This window comes from Leucoraja erinacea, chromosome 2, assembly GCF_028641065.1.
Source record: "Leucoraja erinacea ecotype New England chromosome 2, Leri_hhj_1, whole genome shotgun sequence".
In the NCBI taxonomy this organism is placed as follows: Eukaryota; Metazoa; Chordata; class Chondrichthyes; order Rajiformes; family Rajidae; genus Leucoraja; species Leucoraja erinaceus.
Window position 1 is genome coordinate 124,628,681 of NC_073378.1, and position 21,576 is coordinate 124,650,256.

The 21,576-nt window shown below is 44.0% G+C and overlaps 1 protein-coding gene across 5 annotated transcripts in view; it reads left to right on the top strand.

The window, feature by feature from the left end:
• LOC129715173 (zinc finger E-box-binding homeobox 1-like) overlaps positions 1–21,576 on the top strand; it is a 179,155-nt gene that overhangs the window by 103,850 nt on the left and 53,729 nt on the right. For all 5 annotated transcript variants that reach the window (XM_055665068.1, XM_055665045.1, XM_055665062.1 and 2 more), the window contains exons 2-3: positions 6,558–6,764; positions 16,708–16,770. In XM_055665068.1, coding sequence (XP_055521043.1) covers positions 16,749–16,770 — 22 coding nt within the window. In that variant the 5' untranslated portion in view covers positions 6,558–6,764; positions 16,708–16,748. The remainder of the gene's footprint in view (positions 1–6,557; positions 6,765–16,707; positions 16,771–21,576) is intronic.

Below are 21,576 nucleotides of genomic sequence, written 5' to 3' on the forward strand. Positions count from 1 at the left end.
GCTTTGATGCCACCAGGGAAAAGCCTCAGTGGGCAGTCATTCACTGTGTGTTGGATGGTCTGGTCTGGATGTCCGCAGTCACAAGCAGGGCTGCCTGTCATCCCCCACTTATGCAGGTGATGGGCCGTTCCTGCATGGAGGGTGCGGATTCTGTTCAGGGTTAGCCATTGCTTGCGATGGAGGTCAAAACCTGGATGTTTCACTGTAGGGTCTGTGATGCCCTCTCCGTTGTTGGTGTTGGCATCTTTCCAGGCTCTACGCCACTCAGTCTTGGAGTCAAAGTCTTCCAGGGATTTAACGGAAGACCAGAAGGGTTTGCGGGGCTTCAGGCGCATGTTGGGTAGATTGTTCAAGTCAGCAATGGATGGGAAGGTCAGGGTTAGTTAGCCTCAATGGTCCACCAAACTTTCAACATCCTCTCCCTTCTGCGTATGCTGGGAGGGGCGATATGAGAGAGGACAGGGAGCCACTGCAAAGGTGTTGACTTAAGCGTCTCTGTGATGACCCGCATTGCAGAGTGAAGGACAGTGTCAACTCGTTTGGTGTGGCAGCTATTAGCCCAAGCTGTTGAGGTTAAATCTTTCCCCCTTCATCTTCAAGCTATGTCCTCTGGATGTCGATTCCTCTACACTGGGCAAGAGTCTCTGTGCCTTTACCTGATCTATTCTTCTCACCATTTTTTTATACAACTATAAGATCAGCCTTTCCCCTGACTCTCAGTCCAAAGAAGGGTTCTCAACCCAAAATGTTACCTATTCCTTTTCACCAGAGACGCTGTCTGACCCACTGAGTCACTCCAGCTTTTTGTGTCTATCTTTGGTTTAAACTGGCTTCTGCAGTTCCTTCCTACACATAAGATCATCCCCCATCCTATTGCGCTCCAAATAAGTTCTAGCCTGTTCAACCTCTCCACCATAGCTCGGGCCCTCGAGTCCTAGCAACATCCTCGTAGATCTCCTCTGTACCCTTTCGAGCTTGACAACATCTTTCCTATAACTTGGTGCCCAGAACTGAGCACAATACTCCAAATGTGGCCTCACCAACATCTTATACAACAGCAACACGACCTTCCAGCTTCTGTACTCAATACTCTAGTCCATACTCCTCAGTCTTGCTGATCTCCAGCTCCTGCCTATCTGTTTATCACCGGCCATTCTCTTTCATTCCAGTGCACAACAATAAGATTGTAAGTGGGGCAATATTGTTGGAAGCCCCAGTACCATACAGGGCTCTGCTAAAGTGCAGAGGATTTAGGGCCAGTTAGGAGATTTTGCCAGGGTGTACGTTGTCGAGACACATCGCCCAGTGCCATACAATCATCACAAGGTCATGTGATAGGAGCAGAATTAGCCCATTCGGCTCATCAAGTCTACTCCGCCATTCAATCATGGCTGATCTATCTCTCCCTCCAAACCCCATTCTCCCCATAACCCCTGATGCCCAAACTAATCAAGAATCTATCTCTACCTTAAAAATATCCATTTTACTTCGGAGTCACGTGAGTGACTACGTGAAGAACCCCGCCAGGACGCATGCGTGTCATATCGCTACATGCATTGCAACGAGTCACAGCAGGGGCGCGGCAGAATTTGAAAGCTGAGAACAGCAGGTAAGGAGACTCTGCGTTCTTCCCACTTACTTCACAGGTGCGGGCATGGACAGATCCACGAAGGCTGCGAAAAAGCTGGCGGGGGAGAGTTGCGGGCAGCCAGCAGCAGCAGCCTAAGGCACGCCAATCTCCCGTAATGGGAACAGCTGTGCCCGACTTCTCTCCCACACCGGCCACGGCCGGGCGGTAGAGCGAAGCAAAAAACCAACAGAATCGTTGACTCTGATGAGTCCGACTCTGAATAGCCGCGAGCGGCCAGTGCCCGTGAGCATTGGGGCCGGTTGGAGCGGCTTCAGGAGCAGCCACGAGCGGCCAGTGCCCATGAGCATTGGAGCCGGTTGGAGCGGCTGCAGGAACTGGAGCAGCCGTGAGTGGCCAGTGCCCGAGAGCATTGGAGCCGGTTGGAGCGGCTGTTGGAGCAAGTACTCCAAAGTGGCAGGCTCCGGGAGATGGAGACTAGTCACAGTGGGCAGCTAGTAAATCCTACAGCAGTACCTCTTGTAGGGCTGCACAGTGTCTCTCCCTCATCAGAGGGGAGTACGGGGGGGGTCAATTCTGGGCTGACCCTGAAGAGGGGTGTGCAGAACATACCCCTAGTGTGCATGGGGTGCAAGAAAACCTATTGGATATGGTGTTCCAGTTCATTCAACCCGACCAAACTGGCCAAAACCTGGAGCCTAAAATAGCTGCAAGTATCGACTACATGTCATTCAACCTGCTACAAGGACAGGCATTATTGGACACCACAGCAAGACACTTACCACCAGGGAACTGCAAATCACTGAATGTTCCCAGTGTCAACCAGTGCATTTGGAAACATGTCGGAGCCTCAATCAGAGCCAGGGACTTGAAACTACAGAACGTTCTGAAAGTCCTAACAGCGGGAATTACGGCTTTCGCCCACACAGTAAACGAAAAAGACATGACACAAGATCACCAGGATGCACTGGCTTTATTTTGCAACTCCCAATACCAGTTAAATAGCATTAGGAAGAGTGCCATCCAACCGGTTTTAGACCCAAATTTGCAGGCCTGTGCAAACCTGGAACCTCCAAACCACCAATATTACTATTTGGAGGTGACTTATCCAAACAGGTAAAAGAACTTGACAAAGACGCTAAAACCCTGGGGCTCATTAAAGCAACGTCTAAAAACTACTTTGGCCAGAAACAGCACCCCTACGCACCCACCAGTCGGCCAAGACAAACTGGTGAAAGCTCGAAGGCCAGGAACACTCAACATCGGTCTTTTTTAGGCCATGGCCCAGACCGGCCTTCCTGGAAAATGCGCTAACCCTCAACACCGACCCAACTACAGATCCAGACACCGGCGCCTCAACGTCCACGGAGGATGCCGAAAAAGTAACAAACCTACCAATAGTAACCATGGAGGTAGGTGGGTCTGGTTCCTTACGAATTAAAGGGAGCATGGAGGTTGGTGGGAGATTACAATTCTATCTGGATGCATGGAATAAGTTAACTACCGACACTTATATTTTAAGCAGTATAGGGTTATACCATAGAATTTATACAAAAACATAACCCTCCAGTTCAGCATGTACCAAACCGAATGTTCGTGCTTACAGGCAAAGGAAAATCAAAAGCGCATGCTGAACTACAGCGGCTTTATAAAAAAGAAGTAATTGAGAAAACCCAACACGAATCACAGGAATTCGTGTCCAAAATCTTTATCAAAAACAAGAAAGATGGTGGTTGCCGCATCATCATAGATTTGACTAATTTGAATACTTTCGTACAATATATTCATTTCAAGATGGAAACCTTTGTTACTGCTAAGCAATTGATTTCCATAGGTTACTACATGGCAAGCATCGATTTAAAAGATGCTTACTATACAGTACCCATAAGAGGTGACCACAGATGTTATTTAACACAATGGATTGTCTGGGGTTCACCATTAGCTCAGTTCACATGTCAGTGTCTTTGCCGAAAGAAAAGGTTACAGCCTTAATAGTGGCTTGCAGCAAAATCATTGACATCACTAAACCATCCATCAGACTGGTAGCAAGGATAATTGGCAAGACAGTGGCTGCGTTCCAGCCACACAATTCGGACCTTTACATTATCGAAATTTACAGAGGGCTAAAATACGAGCACTCAAAAATTTATGGTGGTCATTTTGACAGACCAATGAAGCTACCAACAGAGGCCATAATGGAACTAAAATGGTGGAAAGATAACATTAGGTATTGTTCCAATCCAATCATTATCAGCAACCCGTCTATGGTACTACAAACTGATGCCAGTGCACTTGGTTGGGGTGCTACCAATTCCATCTCCAGCTGTGGGGGAGATGGAATGCACAGGAGGCATCATTATTACAAACACTGGGCATAAACTACCTGGAAATGTTAAGTGCATTCCATGGCCTTAAGTCATATTGTTCTGGGTTATATCACCAGCATGTTAGACTACAAATTGACAACACCACCGTGGTAGCATATATCAACCATATGGGTGGAAACAAATCGACATCATGTGACAATCTGGCCAACACAATTTGGCAATAGTGTATCCAGAGAGATATTTGGATATCAGCTACCTACTTACCAGGTAAACTAAATTTAGTGGCAGACACCAGGTCACGCAAATTCAATGAAAACACTGAATGGATGTTGGATAAAAATGTATTTGCTGAAATTACAGCACGGTATGGAACACCAGATATCGACCTATTCACATCCAGGCTCAATCACCAGTTATCGAACTATGTTTCATGGGAACCAGACCCTGGGGCAGTGGCAACAGATGCATTTTCGCTGCATTGGGGGAAATTGTTTATTTATGCATTCCCTCCTTTCTGCCTCATCAGTCGGGTATTAAGGAAAATACACGAAAATACTCACGTGACTCCGAAGTAAAATAGTAAGATTAAACGAGAACTTACCAGTTTGAAGTTTGATCGTTATTTTATGAGGAGTAACGTTGAGGGATTACGTACCCTCCGCTCCCACCCTTGATCATATACTCAACTGGTATCTTCTCTAATCTTACTATGTATACTACTATGTATAGTCATTACAGTTATCTGTGATTTCACACAGCTGCTTTGAAGAATGACACGCATGCGTCCTGGCGGGGTTCTTCACGTAATCTCTCAACGTTACTCCTCATAAAATAACGATCAAACTTCAAACTGATAAGTTCTCGTTTAATCTTACTATTAACTTGGCCTCCACAGCCTTCTGTTGCAAAGAATTCCACAGATTCACCACCCTCTAACGAAAGAAATTCCTCCTCGCCTTCTTCCGAAAGGAACGTCCTTTAATTCTGAGGTTATGACCTTTGGTCCTAGACTCTCCCACAAGTGGAATAATCCTCTCCACGTCCACTCTATCCAAGCCTTTTCACCATTCGTTAAGTTTCAATGAGGTTCTCCTCTCATCCTTCTAGTCTATCCAGCCATCAGAGGATCAGGCTCATTGCATGCAAATATCTTACCAACATTCCTTTTGGTGCATTTGCTTCCTGACAGCGAAATGTATTCATAATGACGTGTTATTTCTATGCAGAGCTTCAAAAAATAGTTATGTATTTTGACATTAGTCATTTCAAGGCATGTAGGCTATTACATGTATGAAAAGTAAATTGCATTTTGATTTAACTGTACATTGCCTTTCTGTTTCTTTCAATTCCAAATCAAAATGTTGGCAACATTTAACAAAAATTAAAGAATCTCAGTTTGTGAGCACAGCCAGATTAGAATTGTGTCTTTCCTTCCATATACAAAAATGTAATACTTCAAAATTCCTGCAATGCCCTTCTTGAATACAATGAATATTTAGGAGTGCAGCCTGATTATCTTTCATCGTTAAATTGAATTCACTTTCAGTATTAACTCTGACTTTCCATTACAAAGAAACTCTTCAACGATTCTGACAAAGGATTATTGTTCTGAAATGTCAACTCTGTTTCTCTCCACACAGATGTCGCTTGACTTATTGAGCATTGGAGTCATTTTCTGTTTTTCGAATAATGCTCGTTGCTCATTGAAACAGGCCCTTCTGCTTACTGAAGATAGACACCAAATTCTGGAGTAACTCAGCGGGACAGTCCCCTATTCCTTCTCTCCATGGATGCTGCCGATCCCGTTGAGTTACTCCAGCATTTTGCATCTATCTTCGGTTTAAACCAGGATCTGCAGTCACTTCCTACACATTCCTTCAGCTTACTGTATACTATGCTGACCGTCAAGTACCTAACTATGCTAATCCCACTTTTGTAGCACTCTGTCCAAACCAATACGCATTTGGAATATTGTGAGCAATTTTGGGCACCATATCTGAGGAAGGATGTACTGGCTCTCGAGAGGGTCCAGAGGAGGTTTACGAGAATGATCCCAGGAATGAGTGGATTAACATATGATGAATGTTTGACGGCACTGGGCTTGTACTCGCTGGATTTTAGAAGGATGAGAGGGCACCTCATTGAAAATTACCGAATAGTGAAAGGCCTGGATAGAGTGGATGTGGAAAGGATATTTCCACTAGTGGGAGGGGTCTAGGACTAAAGGTCACATCCTCACAATTAAAGGACCTTCCTTTAAGAAGGAAATGAGGAGGATTTTTTTTGTCAGATGGTGGTGAACCTGTGGTATTCATTGCCACAGAAGACTGGAGGCCAAGTCAATGGATATTTTTAAGGCAGAGAAAGATAGATTCTTAATTAGAACGGGTGTCAGAGGTTATGGGGAGAAGTCGGGAGAATGCGGTGAGGAGGGAGAGATAGATCAGCCATGATTGAATGGCAGACTAGACTTGATGGGCCGAATGGCCTCATTCTGCTCCTATCACTTATATGTGTTGTGGTGTTCCTCCAGCGCTTTTTCAGGAGTGTTAAAGCGCGGGATGATGACCACCATGGCGTGTATTTTGGCATGTGTCACAGGTTGAAAGTGGAGAACAATATATTTTTTGTTTGTTTTGCAGTTACCAACTATAATAATGTCGTTGAAGCAAGTTCGGACACGGATGATGAGGATAAATTGCATATCGTGGAGGATGAGAGTGTAACTGATGCTGGCGAGTGCGATGCAAATGCACTAGACGACGATTTGCCAACAAAGTGTTCAGTGTTGCCAAGGAAAGATGACTCGGATGAAGAAAATGAGAGCGCTGATTGGAGAAATGAAGAGGGTAAGTAATTTTAATTTCAGTATTCCAATAAATAGTTTTTTTTAATGAAATTTGATGGTTATGGTATTGTGGATTTCAGCTATCTCATGTGGATTGATAAATGCTGACAAAAAAAAAATCATATACTAGATAATCTGCATCTTACAAGGACAGGTAAGGGCGGCATTGTGGCGCTGTGGTAGAGTTGCTGCCTCACAGCGATTACAGCAACGGAGACCCGGGTTTGATTCTGACTACGGGTGCTGACTGCATGGAGTTTGTATGTTCTCCCCGTGACCGTGTGGGTTTTCTCCGAGATCTTCGGTTTCCTCCCACACTCCAAAGACGCACAGGTTTGTAGGTTAATTGGCTTGGTGTAAGTGTAACATTGTCCCTAGCATGTGTAGGATAGTGTTGGTTTGTGGGGATCGCTGGTTGGTATGGAAGGGCCTGTTTCCCCATGCTGAATCTCTAAAACTAAAACGAAGACAGCATGTAGGATCAATGCGATACCCTCTCGGGCATTGTGGACACTGGTGCCAAGGGTCGTATTCAACTGAATTTTCATGATCGCTGTTTAAGCTGGTATTGGAGATGTCAACAGAATCCTCGTGCATGTCAGCAGCCTTTCAAGACTTCCACTTTGTTCAGATCAGTTCTGTAGATTGGCTATTGCAATGTTAGCCAATCAGAATGCTTAGTAATAATAACTCTGCCTAATAGAATCTTCTTATAGAAACTTACAAAATTCTTAAGGGGTTGGACAGGCTAGATGCAGGAAGATTGTTCCCGATGTTGGGGAAGTCCAGGACAAGGGGTCACAGCTTAAGGATAAGGGGGAAATCCTTTAAAACCGAGATGAGGAGAACTTTTTTCACACAGAGAGTGGTGAATCTCTGGAACTCTCTGCCACAGAGGGTAGTTGAGGCCAGTTCATTGGCTATATTTAAGAGGGAGTTAGATGTGGCCCTTGTGGCTAAGGGGATCAGGGGGTATGGAGAGAAGGCAGGTACGGGATACTGAGTTGGATGATCAGCCATGATCATATTAAATGGCGGTGCAGGCTCGAAGGGCCGAATGGCCTACTCCTGCACCTAATTTCTATGTTTCTATGTTTCTATGTTTCTAATGCATGCTTTATAGTGTAAGAACTCGCCTACTGTATTCAGTAGCTGCAGTAGACTGAATGTATGATGTACTGCATATCTGATACTGGAATGAACATTAAAGATGCTTACACCTTTACTTGTGTGAGAGTAAGGTATTTACAAGTTCAGTTTAGTCTATTGTCACGTGTTCCAAGGTACAGTGAAAAGCTTTTGTTGCGTGCTCCTGATTACAATCGAGCCATATGCAGTGTATAAATAGATACATGATAAAGGAATAACGTTTAGTACGAAGATAGTCTGAGGGTCACCAATGAGGCAGATAGTAGTTCAGCACTGCTCTCTGGTTGTGGTGGGATGGTTCTGTTCCCCTATACCAGCTGGGAAGAAACTGCCCCTGAATCTACAAGTTGGTGGACTTCTGGGAGCACTGACATTTCCTGGTATTTGTCCAGTATTCCTCGATATTACCCTGATCTTTCAAAATTAGATCAGGGATTCTACAGCAGAGCTATGATGTAAATATGTGGAAGAGTGTTGAGGAAATTGTGAGGGGTACACTGTGAAGGATATCATGAAGCTGCTTTGAATGTAGCAAGCTGTCTTTTGGTTAAAAAGTGTAACAATTAAGACTTCCATCATGTTCTCCACTCTCTAGAACATTTCCCAATACTCTTGTTATTGGATAGCCGTCTTCCTTCATCCCATTTGTTTAGTTTAGTTTAGAGATACAGCATTGAAACAGGCCCTTCAGCCCACCGGGTCCGCGCCGACCAGCGATCCCCGCACGTTCATACTATCCTACACCCACCAGGGACAATTTTTACATTTACCAAGCCCATTAACCTACAAAACTGTACGTCTTTGGAGTGTAGGAGGAAATTAATGATCTCAGAGAAACCTCACGTAGGTCACGGGGAGAACGTACAAACTCCGTACAGACAGCACCCGTTTTCGGGATCGAACCCGGGTCTCCGGTGCTGCATTCGCTGCAAGGCAGCAACTCTACCGCTGCGCCACTGTGATGCTTTAATGAAGCATGCAGTCAATTTGTAACAGATTTTATTGTTCTACAATTATAATTGGCAAAATTGCCTAAATGTCGCACAAATTAACTCCAGTTTTTTTTTATGTGTCATACTCATTTTCAGCTGGATTTTGTATATTATCATAAATTTAAGCCTAAATTCTTTCAGTTTCTTTTTGTATGAGTTGGTATGAAGAATACAGCCTGAAATCATAAGAGGCCACGTAGTTTAAGATTAGAATGTGTTTACTGGATGGATGGAAAAATGCACAGAATCGTACTGCAGTGTTAGCCAGAAAAGATTTGGCCTTGACTTTGTGTGGTCCAGTAAACACTGCTTTTGGGATGGAAAAAGGTTATGCAGTGACAACATTTTTGGGAAGAGGTCTCAAGATTGGAAAAAACATAAAGGAAATCTCTGTCGCTGCATTTTTTGTAAAAGTATTCAATTGATTTTCAAGGTGCAGCTCACATTGTGAGCTTTTAAATGCATGTATTTCCTCAAGCAAAAATAATTATTTCTTTAAAGTTTGTGGTACGGTAGGTAATGCAGCCACATTGGACTCAAATGTGTTAGGCTTGCGTGATAGAGTGACACAGTGTGGAAACAGGCCCTACACTCGTCTGAATTTGGCCCATATCCCTCCAAACCTGTCTAACTGTTTCTTAAACCATATAACTATATAACCATATAACAATTACAGCACGGAAACAGGCCATCTCGGCCCTACAAGTCCATGCCGAACACATTTTTTTCCCCTTAGTCCCACCTGCCTGCACTCGTACCATAACCCTCCATTCCCTTCTCATCCATATGCCTATCCAATTTATTTTTAAATGATACCAATGAACCTGCCTCCACCACTTCCACTGGGAGCTCATTCCACACCGCCACCACTCTCTGTAAAGAAGTTCCCCCTCATATTACCCCTAAACTTCTGTCCCTTAACTGCTTCTTAAACGTTGGGATAGTCCCTGCCTCAACTACTTCCTCTGACAGCTTGTTCCATACACCCACCACCCTTTGTGCGGAAAACGTTACCCCTCAGATTGCTATAAAATCTTTCCCCTACACTTTAAACCTGTGTCCTCTGGTCCTCGATTCACCTCCTCTGGGTCAGAGACTGTGCATCTACCCGATCTATTCCTCTCATGATTTAATACATCTCTTAGATCTGTAAAGCCAAGGAATAGAGTTGCAGTCTACTCAACCTTTCCCTATAGCTCAGACACTCTAGTCCTGGCAACATCCTCGAATGTTCTCTGTACCCTTTCCAGCTTGACGACATCTTTCCTATAACATGGTGCCCAGAACTGAACACAATACTCTAAATGCAGCCTCTCCACCACATCTTGTACAACTGCAACGTGACCTCCCAACTTCTATGTTCAATACTCTGACTGATGAAGGCCAATGTGCCAAAAGCCTTTTTGACCACCCTGAGCTTGGTTCAGCATGCACCATATTTGTAAAACTTGACTCAAAGTGACTTTGTATTAAACATTACCACTGGCTTGGATGACCTTACATTAATCTATTCATCACTTAGATTTAAATTAATAAACTATACTTTTTATGTGTGCTTCCATGGTAGGCACCTCTTTCTTCCTGTAACATAAGTTGAGTGATCTTTGAAGTTGGCTGGCACGGATATAGTTTATACAGCAACAAAAAAAGAAGTATCATTTTTAACAATTTGTGTGGAAACTTGGTGGGAGGCACAAAAAGTAGTTGCGTTTCAGCTATGTTGGCCCAGCAAATGTTCCCACTGCTAGGTCTTGAAAAATTCCAAGTAATTTTGGCATTTCAAGAAATATCTTTGAACTTTGGAATTTATCCACGTTGCAAATGTATAAGCACAAAAAAAAAGTTCTGAAATTTTGATAAAGTAATCACAATTTTTTTGCTTTGATTTTTTTGATTATTTGTTCTAATGAAGGCAACTAAATACAACAGTATACTGTTATAATTAACTTGGATGCAGTTGAAAATGTTTTGGTTATATTGAACTGGTAGTTCAAAGGCATGCTTTGAAATTTAAGAAAATGGATATTTAAACACCATCGATGCAGTTTGAAAAGTTGGACTTTTAATAAATCTGAATGTAAACAGTGGCACCAGTAAAATTGCCGATGTAGCTGTTTCATAATCATAATAGCTCTCTTGTTGAACTATTCTCTAATGAAAGCCTCTGAATTGTACCAAGCCATGAAAAATATGGTAACAGTAAAAGAGTTTTTGTTAAGTGCTCAATGCTTGGATCGTGGTGATGTTTAAAGCAAGCTGTGTACAAGTCACTGAAGGCCACATGTAGGTGCTGCGGGTAACTAGCAGGGTAATATGTTAGCCTTCATTATGGTTGGATTTTCTGAATTGTGATTCTTGTGGGCCTTGGTGAGACCGCACTTGGAATATTGTGTACAGTACAGGATGTGCTTTCCATAGAGGGAGTACAGCAACGATTCACCAGACTGGGCGGCACGGTGGCGCAGTGGTAAAATTGTTGCCTTACAGCGCCAGAGACCCGAGTTCGATCCTGATCACTCCAAAGACGTACAGGTTTGTAGGTTAATTGGTTTGGTGTAAGATAAATGTAAAAATGTCCCTAGTGTGTGTCGGAAAGTGTTAGTGGTAGCGGGTCTGGGGGACGGCGGCACCGGGAGCCCGCGTGGTCCCTGGAGGGAGACGCTTTTTAGGGCTCCCGCAACGGCGACTTCTCCCGCCCGAGTTGCGGGGTCGAAGAGCTCCTGGAGCGGGGCCTTACAGCACCGCCCCGCGCGGCTTGGAATTGCCGCGGGACTCTGCGAGCGCACACCGGGGGCTCCAACATCAAGAACCCGCTGTGCGACCTTGCATCACCCGGCATGGCTTTAATGGCCGCGGGACAATCGCCATCGCCAGCCGGGGGCTTTGACTTTGACTCTGACATCGGAGGGGGAGAGTGCAGTGGAGAGATAAGTTTTTTTGGCCTTCCATCACAACAATGTGATGGATGTTTATGTAAATTGTGTTGTGTCTTGGGTCTATTTGTTTTGTAATGTATGGCTGCAGAAACGTCATTTTGTTTGGACCTCAAGGGGTCCAAATGACAAATAAATTGAATTGAATTGAAGTGTGCAGGGATCGCTGGTCGGTGTGGAGTGTGGACTCGGTGGGCCGAAGGGCCTGGTTCTGCGTTGTATCTCTAAACTAATCTAAAACTAAACTAAAGTGTGGTGAACCTTCGTAATTCTCTACCCTAGAATGAACACAACAACAATTGGGATTTCTGGGCATCAAGAGAATCTTAAGGTATGGGGAAAGTGCTGGAAATAGGTGCTGTTAAATGGTTGTTCGTGGTCTTTATGAAGGCAGGGAATCCTCAAATCCGACTACTGTTTTCCTATGCAAACATTGCATAAAATAGGCCCTAATAACTCATATTTGCCAGTGTTTGAGGGTAGCTAAGAATGGGTAATGAATGAAATTATATCCCAAGGACCGTTTTCTGAAATAACTTGAATAAGTTGCTGAATGGATAGCAAATTTGCTCCATGGAAGGAAGCAGAGGGTGATGGTGGAAGGTCGCTTCTCAGAATGGAGGCCTGTGACTGGTGGTGTGCCACAGGGTTCGGTGCTGGAGCCCGTTATTGTTTGTCATCTGCATCAATGTTTTGGATGAGAACATACAGGGCAAGATTAGCAAGTTTGCTGCTGAAAGTTAGTGGTTTTGCAGATAGTGAAGATGGTTGCGAACGATTGCAGCAGGATCTGGATCGATTGGCCAGGTGGGCTGAGGAATGGTTGATGGAATTTAATACAGAGAAGGGTGAGGTGGTGTATTTTCGGATGTCGAACAAGGGCAGGACCAACATAGTAAATGGTGGGCCTCTGGGTAGTGTAGTAGAGCAGAGGGATGTAAGAGTACAAGTGCATGGTTCCTTGAAGGTCGAGTCGCAGGTAGAGTCAAGGTGGTCAAAAAGGCTTTTGCCACTTTGGCCTTCATCAGTCAGAGTATTGACTATAGAAGTTGGGAGGTCATGTTGCAGTTGTATAAGATGTTGGTGAGACCGCATTTATAATATTGCGTTCAGTTCTGGGCACCATATTATAGGAAAGATATTGTCAAGCTTGAAAGGGTTCAGGAAAGATTTATGAGGATGTTGCCAGGACTAGAGGGTGTGAGCTATAGTGAGAGGTTTAGGTTGAGTCTCTATTCCATGGAGTGTAGGAGGATGAAGGGCGATTTTATAGAGGTATGCAAAATCATGAGAGGAATAGATCAGGTCTTTTACAGTCTTTTACCCAGAGTAGGGGAATCGAGGACCAGAGGACATAGGTTCAAGATGAAGGAAAAATTATTTAATAGGAATCCGAAGGGTAACTTTTTCACATAGAGGGTGGTGGGTGTATGAAACAAGCTGCCAGAGGAGGTAGTTGAGGCTGGGACTATCCCATCGTTTAAGAAACAATTGGACAGGTACATGGATAGGACAGGTTTGGAGGGTTATGGAACAAGCGCAGGCAAGTGGGACTAGTGTAGCTGGGACATTGTTGGCCGGTGTGGGCGAGTTTGGCCAAAGGGCCTGTTTCCACACTGTATCATTCTATGACTCTAAAGGGGGTGTCCCACTTGGGCGACCTAATCCGCGAGTTCTGGCGAGTTTGCTTCGACTCATACTCGCAGCATGGTCGACACGAGGTCATAGGAGGTCTTTGTAACTCTCCTTCATGCTTAAGAAAAAATCGATACTTTTTTTACTCGTAGGTTTAGTCGTAATAGGTCGTAGTAGATCGTCATGTCAGTCGTAGGTAATCGAGGGTAGTCGAAGGTAATCAAAGGTTGTCGTAGATAGTCTTCATCATTGTCGAAGGGAGGTCGAAGGGCGATCGAAGGAGGTCGTCTTCACTCTCCACTATTCGGTGTCCAATTTTCCCGAAGTTAGTCGTAGCTAGTCGAAGCTGGTCTTCAACATAGTCGAAGGAGGTCTTCAACATGACATTTTTTCAAACTCTCCGAAACTCTTCTAAACTCGCCAATTAGGTCGCCCAAGTGAGACAGCCCCCTTAAAGCATATGACAGATCAGCAAACTTTGGTGCTGGCTTTCATGTTTTCATTTTACTGATGTAAAAGGTGGAAGCAACCAGAGGGAATTGGTTTTAGATTGCAAGTGTGCTTCTGGGTTGGGTCTTTTGTCTTCAAGGACTAATGAAGTGAAGATTACAAAATATCTCCATACATATTTTTTTCACTTCAGGTACCATTTGCGTTATATGCTTCAGGCCTCTATTTATAGTGAGGATAGTGCAGCAGAGAAGCTAAAGACCGTTTTACATCTCGGAAGGTTTAACAGTATAATATCTTGAGACATTTCGTTTAGTTCAGACATACAGCGTGGAAACACCGAGTCCTCGCCGACCAGCGATCCCTGCACACTAATACTATCTCACACACACGAGAGAATAATTTTTATATTTTATACGAAGCCAATTAAGCTATTAACCTGTAAGTCTTTGGAGTGTGGGAGGAAACCAAAGATCTCGGAGAAAACCAACGATCTCGGAGAAAACCAACACAGGTCTGGAGAGAACGTACCAACTCCGTACAGACAAGCACCCATTGTCAGCATCAAACCCGGGTCACTGGCATTGTAAGGCAATAGCTCTACCGCTGCGCCACCGTGCCGGCCTCTAACGTACACCAGATTTGATTTGTAATTTTTGAAATATTTAAGATAAATTCTTGTCTTTACTTAAACTGTTCAAACTGGATCTCAACACTCTGTAATGATGTCCATTAACATTGCGATGTGAATGCGTAAAGGTGTTTTCAAACCTTTTCCACAAAGTGCTCAAGTGCAGACGAGTCATCAAAAAAAAAATGTCCACGTTCACATAAAGTGAACCTCAGATGTGTGGGAGTTTACTGCGTGATTCTGTGTCAGCACAGTGGTGGCAGATACGTTTGAAAGCTGCCAATTCCGCTCTCCGCTGCTAGGTTTTACCCACTTATTCAGCACAAGTTCTGAACTGCCATTCCCTGAGCTCCTCCTTCCCTGAAGCAAGGATGTCCAACTGCAGTTGTACAGGGCCCTGGTGAGACCGCACCTGGAGTATTGTGTGCAGTTTTGCTCTCCTAACTTGAGGAACAATATACTTGCGATTGAGGGAGTGCAGCGTAGGTTCATCAGATTAATTCCCAGGATGGTGGGACTGGCATGTGATGGAAGAATGGATCGACTGGGCTTGTATTCACTGGAATTTAGATGAGAGGGGATCTCATAGAAACGTATAAAATTCTTACGGGATTCAACAGGCTGGATGCAAGAAAAATGTTCTCCATGTTGGGCGAATCCAGAACCAGGGGTCACAGTTTAAGAATAAGGTGTAGGCCATTTAGGACTGAGGTGAGGAAAAACTTTTTCTACCAGAGAGTTGTGAATCTGTGGAATTCTCTGCCACAGAAGGCATTGTAGGCCGATTCACTGGCGAGAGAGTTAGATATAGCTCTTAGGGCGAACGGAATCAAGGGATATGGGGAGAAAGCAGGAACGAGATACTGATTTTGGGTTATCAGCCATGATCATATTGAATGGTGGTGCTGGCTCGAAGGGCCAAATGGCCTACTCCTGCACCTATGTTCTATGTTTCTTCCTGGAGTCCACTGAGAAGTGTACATTTCTGCATATTTTTTCAGGACTTGTGGAGGTGTTCTGGCCCCATTCTTCCAGTGGGAAAAAACTGCTGTGGACAGAAGGATAAGCACAAAATATGTTTTTAATGTTCACAAGGTATAGGAGTAGAATTAGGCCATTCAGCCTATCGAGTCCACTCCACTATTCGATCATGGCTTATCTCTGCCTCCTCATCCCATTTTCCTGCCTTCTCCCCATAACCCTTGACACCTGTTCTAATCAAGAATTTGTCTATCTCTGCCTTAAAAATATACACAATGAGTTCCACAGATTAACTACCCTCTGATTAAAGAAGTTCCTCCTCACCTCCTTTCCAAAAGAACGCCCTTTAATTCTGAGGCTACGACCGCTGGTCCTAGACTCTCCCGCCAGTGGAAACATCACTAGCGTTCAGTGATTGCTAGCATTGCATTTGCCTTTGATTTCAGTTGATTTCAGTTTAATTATTTTTTAGCATATTTTGTTTTTATTTTAATTATTCAATCCTGTTTTGAATATGTTAGTACGTGATTGTTTTTGAATCCTGGAATATCAGAATCACTCGCAAACATTTGCTCGCTAGGTTTGAGTCAGAGTACATCAGCTACATTTGCAGGGTTTCACCGCTCACTGGGTGCTAACCTGTCGGTAGATGATTGTACAGGAAGGAACTGCAGGTGCTGGTTTAAATCGAAGACAGACACAAAAAGCTGGAGTAACTCAGCGGGACAGGCAGCATCTCTGGAGAAAAGGAATAGGTGACGTTTTGGGTTGAGACCCTTCTTCAGGCTTCTTCAGTCTGAAGAAGGGTCTTGACCCGAAAAGTCCCCTATTCCTTTTCCTTGATAGATGATTGTACCTGGGGGCCAGCTTTAAGCATGAGCGGGTTTGAAGGGTTGGCACTACAAGTGCAAGGTGTGGTTCATTGTCATGTTTGTGCTCTGTTGTTCCAACAGGATTGAGTGTAACCTTGTGACTTGGTTGTAATCACAAGGAAGATGTAATTGTTCTGATCTTAAAACCTGATGCAATTTAGTATTCTTTCTCTGAATCTTTCTCTGAATCTTGGCTCTAGATATTTATCAGGATAAAGAAAAGTGTACTAGGCACATTTATTCACTTATATTCATTGAAATGTTATTTAGTCTTTGGAACTCATTTATTTTTGCTTTTCAGGAAAGAAAGAAGATGCAGACAACCTGGGGCCTGAAGCACAGATGCTCAATGATGATTGTGCAGGTACAGACTAAGTCTTTATATGGGATAAATAGCCAACCTGATCCGTATGCGGTTGTTAATGACTTTGGACACAAAAAGCTGGAGTAACTCAGCGGGTCAGACAGCATCCCTGGAGAAAAGGAATAGGTGATGTTTCGAGTCGAGACCCTTCTTCAGACCAGGGGAAAGGGAAATGAGAGATATAGACGGTGATGCAGAGAGATATAGAACAAATGGAAAAAGATATGCAAAAAAAGTACCAATGATAAATGAAACAGGCCATTGATAAGCCTTTGGGTTAAGGGCCTGTCCCACTTAGGCTATTTCTTAGGCGACTACAGGCGAGTAGACTGTCGCCACATGGTCGCTGGAGTGTCGCCTGTACGGTCGTGAGTCGTCTCCTCAGTCGCCCAAAGAATCGTAGCGGCTTTCTGGTCACCGCTGGATTTTCAACATGTTGAAAAATTTTCGAGACAGTTGGCGACAATGGGTTTGACGCCAATGAGCGTAACTTGACTTCTCCTGACGTAGGTGCTGTTGTAGTTGTCATCAGGTTAAGGCAGGCTGTCGCCAAGTGATGTAGGTTGTCGCCAGGGCTAACTTTGGGTTTTTTTTGTTGAAGTAATGATTCTATTTCAAATTTTATGTCGAAGGGGGGGTCCAGTCGCCGGTTTTTCGACGACCTGCTACGACTATGACAGTCGCCGGCAGTCGCCTAAAAATAGCCCAAGTGGGACAGGCCCTTTACATGAGAATGAGTTACAAAGAGACTCAACAAGACGACTTTGAAGCTGGTATGACTTGGGTGGGGGAGGGATGGAGAAAGAGGGAATGCAAGGGTTACTTGAAGTTAGAGAAATTCAAAATCATACACTGGGCTGTAAGCTGCACAAGCGAAATATGAGGTGCTGTTCCTCCAATTTGTGTTGGGCCTCACTCTGACAATGGAGGAGGCCCAGGACAGAAAGGTCAGTGTGGGAATGGGAAGAGGAATTAAAGTGTTTGGCAACCGGGAAATCAGGTAGGTCCAGGCGGACCAAGTGAATGATGTTGCCTGTGGTTCAGAAGTTTAATGTCACAGAAAAGAAGATGATGGAAAAAGGGAAAGAATTATTGATATAAGTATGTGCGGGACGATAATGAACTCTTCAGTATATTTGCTGCTTTTTGCTACAATTATAAAACTATTGTTGGAATAAATTAGTCAACTGCTTAGTCGTACAGCATGGAAATAGGCCCTTCGGCCCACTCATTCAAACCGACCAAGATACCCTATCTAAGCTAGTCCCATTTATCTGCGAATGCTCCATGTCCCTCGAAACATTCCCTATCCAAATACCCGTCCAAATGTCTTTTAAATGTTATTATAGTAAAAGCCCTGTCCCACAGTACGAGTTCATTCAAGAGCTCTCCCGAGTTTAAAAGAAAAATTAAACTCGTTGAAGCACATAGAATGTACATAGTGGGTACGTCGGAGCTCGGGGACGTCTTTTAGCGGCTCGCAACGCTAACAGCAGGTACTCGGGAAAGCGGTAAGCTCGGGAAGACTCGTGAAGAATTTTCAACGTTGAAAAATGGGTGTGGTGAGAAACGAAGTAGGTATATCAACACGTTTTGGTCTTTTTTTAAATTTTATTTTCATTATTTTTCGTTTTTGTCTTTTTTTTCGGAGTACAACTTTTTTTTTCAAGTCTTTACTTATTCTGCGACTACACCCTTTGGTAGTTTAGGGGTTTACACATTCACTAGCTCTTTCACTCTCTCTCTTTCTTGCTCTTTTTCTCTCTGTCTATTTTATTTTGTCAATATTAATATGCAATAAATGTATTTTGTCATATGCCGCGGTTTATACTACTGTACATTGCTTCTAATAAAAATATTATTTTTTAAAAAACCCAAAAAAGAAAAATGTCCACGAGAGCCCTGAGTACCGACGAGCGGCCATTACTGTAAATCTCCGAGTTCGAATCAGGGCAAACTCGGGAGAATTCTTGAATGAACTCGTACCGTGGGACAGGGCTTTATCTATCACAACTGCCACTACTTCTGGAAGCTCATTCCATACGTCTGTGTGGAAATGTTGCCCTTCAAGTTCCGATTAAACCTTTCACCTTGTGACCCATGTCTGAGAAACGAAGTGCTGGCGTTGGAGAGGGTCCAGAGGAGGTTTACGAGATTGATCTCGGGGATGATGGGTTAATATACGATGAGGGTATGACAGCACTGGGCCAGTACTCGCTGGAGTTTAGAAGGATAAGGGGGGACTCATTGACACATACCGAATAATGAAAGGCATGGATTGAGTGGACGTGGAGAGGATGTTTCCACTAATGAGAGAATCTGGGACAAGAGGGCACAGCCTCAGAATAAAATGATGTACCTTTCGAAAGGAGATGATGACCAAATTCATTAGTCGGAGGGTGGTGAATGTGTGGAATTTATTGCCACAGACACTGTGGAGGATGTCATTGGGTATTTTTAAGGCAGATTGACAGGTTCTTGATTAGTAAGGGTGGCAAGGGTAATGGGGAGAAGGCAGGAGAATGAATGAGAGAGAAAGATAGATCAGCCTTGATTGAATGGCGGAGTAGACTTGATGGGCAGAATGGCCTAATTCTACTCCTATGACATGAACATGAACCTCTCACATTGAACCTATGTCCACTAATTCTTGATTCCCCTACCCTAGATTGTGTATTCACCCTATTTATTCCCCTTTTACAGGCTACCCCTCAGCCTCCTGTTTTCCAAGGAATAAAGTCTTGGGGCCGGTCCAACCTCTTCCTATAGCTCAACCCTCCAGTTCAACATCTTGTAAATCTTAGTTTAGTTTAGTTTAGTTTAGAGATACAGCGCGGAAATAGGCCCTACGCCCGTCGGGTCTGCGCCGACCAGCGATCCCCGCACATTAACACTAACTTACAGACACTAGGGACAATTTTTGCATTTACCAAGCCAATTTACCTACATACCTGTACGTCTTTGGAGTGGATCTTCTCCATACACTTGGCTTAGAACAGAACAGGGAAGAGATAAGACTTGCCTTCCATCACAGTGAGGAGGTGTTTGGAGATTCACTGTGATGGATGTTTGTGTGGAACTGTGTTAATTGTGTGTTTTTTTGGGGGGTGTTTGCTGTTATGACTGCAGGGAACGAAATTTCATTCAAACCTTTGTTTGTTTGTTTGAATGGTATTAATGGCACCTTTGCTCTAACAGGGTAACCAGAACTGAGCACAATACTCCAAGTACGGTCTCACCAATGTCTTATACAGCTATAACATAGTGTCCCAACTTCTAAACTCAATTCCCTGACTGATGAAGGCCAGTATGCCATACACCTTCTTAACCACCCTATTAGCCTGTAATGCTACTTTCAGGGAACTGTGCACTTGTACTCCTAGATCCCTCTGCTCCACAACAATCCCACAGCTCTACTGTTTGTTCACTGTGACGGCCCTGCCCTGGTTTAACTTCCCAACATTCAACATTTAACACGTCTCTGAATACAACTCCGTTTGCCATTGCTTGGCCACTTTCACAGCTGATCAAGATCCCGCTGTAATTCTACAATACCAACTATTGTAATGTGTTCTGAAAACTTACTACATTCTCATTCAAATTGTCGATGACAAACAGCAATGTGGGCAAATAGAGAGTGTTCCTGACCTCCCATCTACCCCTCTTTGGAGACCTTTGAATTATCTTTAATCGGACTTTATCTTGCCCTATATGTTGTACATTTTATCCTTTATCTGTACACTGTGGACGGCTTGATTGTAATCATGTATAGTCTTTTCTTTGACCGGATAGCACACAAACTAAAGCTTTAATGTTAGCAAATTTGCAGATGACACAAAGCTGGGTGGCAGGGTGAACCTGTGAGGAGGATGCTATGAGGATGCAGGGTGACTTGGACAGGTTGGATGAGTGGGCAGATGCATGGCAGATGCAGTTTAATGTGGATAAATGTGAGGTTATTCACTTTAGTGGCAAAAACAGGAAGGCAGATTATTATCTGATTGGTGTCAAGTTGGGAAAAAGGGAAGTACAACGAGATCTGCGGGTCCTTGTGCATCAGTCACTAAAAGTAAGCATGCAGGTACAGCAGGCAGTGAAGAAAGCGAATGGCATGTTGGCCTTCATAACAAGAGGAGTTAAGTATAGGAGCAAAGAGGTCCATCTGCAGTTGTGCAGGGCCCTAATGAGACCACACCTGGAGTATTTTGTGCAGTTTTGGTCTCCAAATTTGAGGAAGGACATTCTTGACATTGAGGGCGTGTGGCGTAGGTTCACGAGGTTAATTCCCGGGATGGCGGGACTGTCATATGTTGATAGAATGGAGCGGCTGTGCTTGTATACTCTGGAATTTAGAAGGATGAGAGGGAATCTTATTGAAACATATAAGATTATTAAGGGTTTGGACACGCTACAGGCAGGAAACATGTTCCCAATGTTGGGGGAGTCCAGAACTAGGGGCCACAGTTTAAGAAGAAGGGGTAAGCTATTTAGAACGGTGATGAGGAAACACTTTTTCACACAGAGGGTTGTGAATCTGTGGAATTCTCTGCCTCAGAGGGCGGTGGAGGCCAATTCTCTGGATGCTTTCAAGAGAGAGTTAGATAGAGCTCTTAAAGATAGCGGAGACAGGGGATATTGGGAGAAGGCAGGAACGAGGTACTGATTGTGGATGATCAGCCATGATCATATTGAATGGTGGTGTTGGCTCGAAGGGCCAAATGGCCTCCTCCTGCACCTATTGTCTATTGTCTATGTTTATTTTCACTGTAGCTCAGCACACGTGACGGTAATAAATTAAATCCCTGA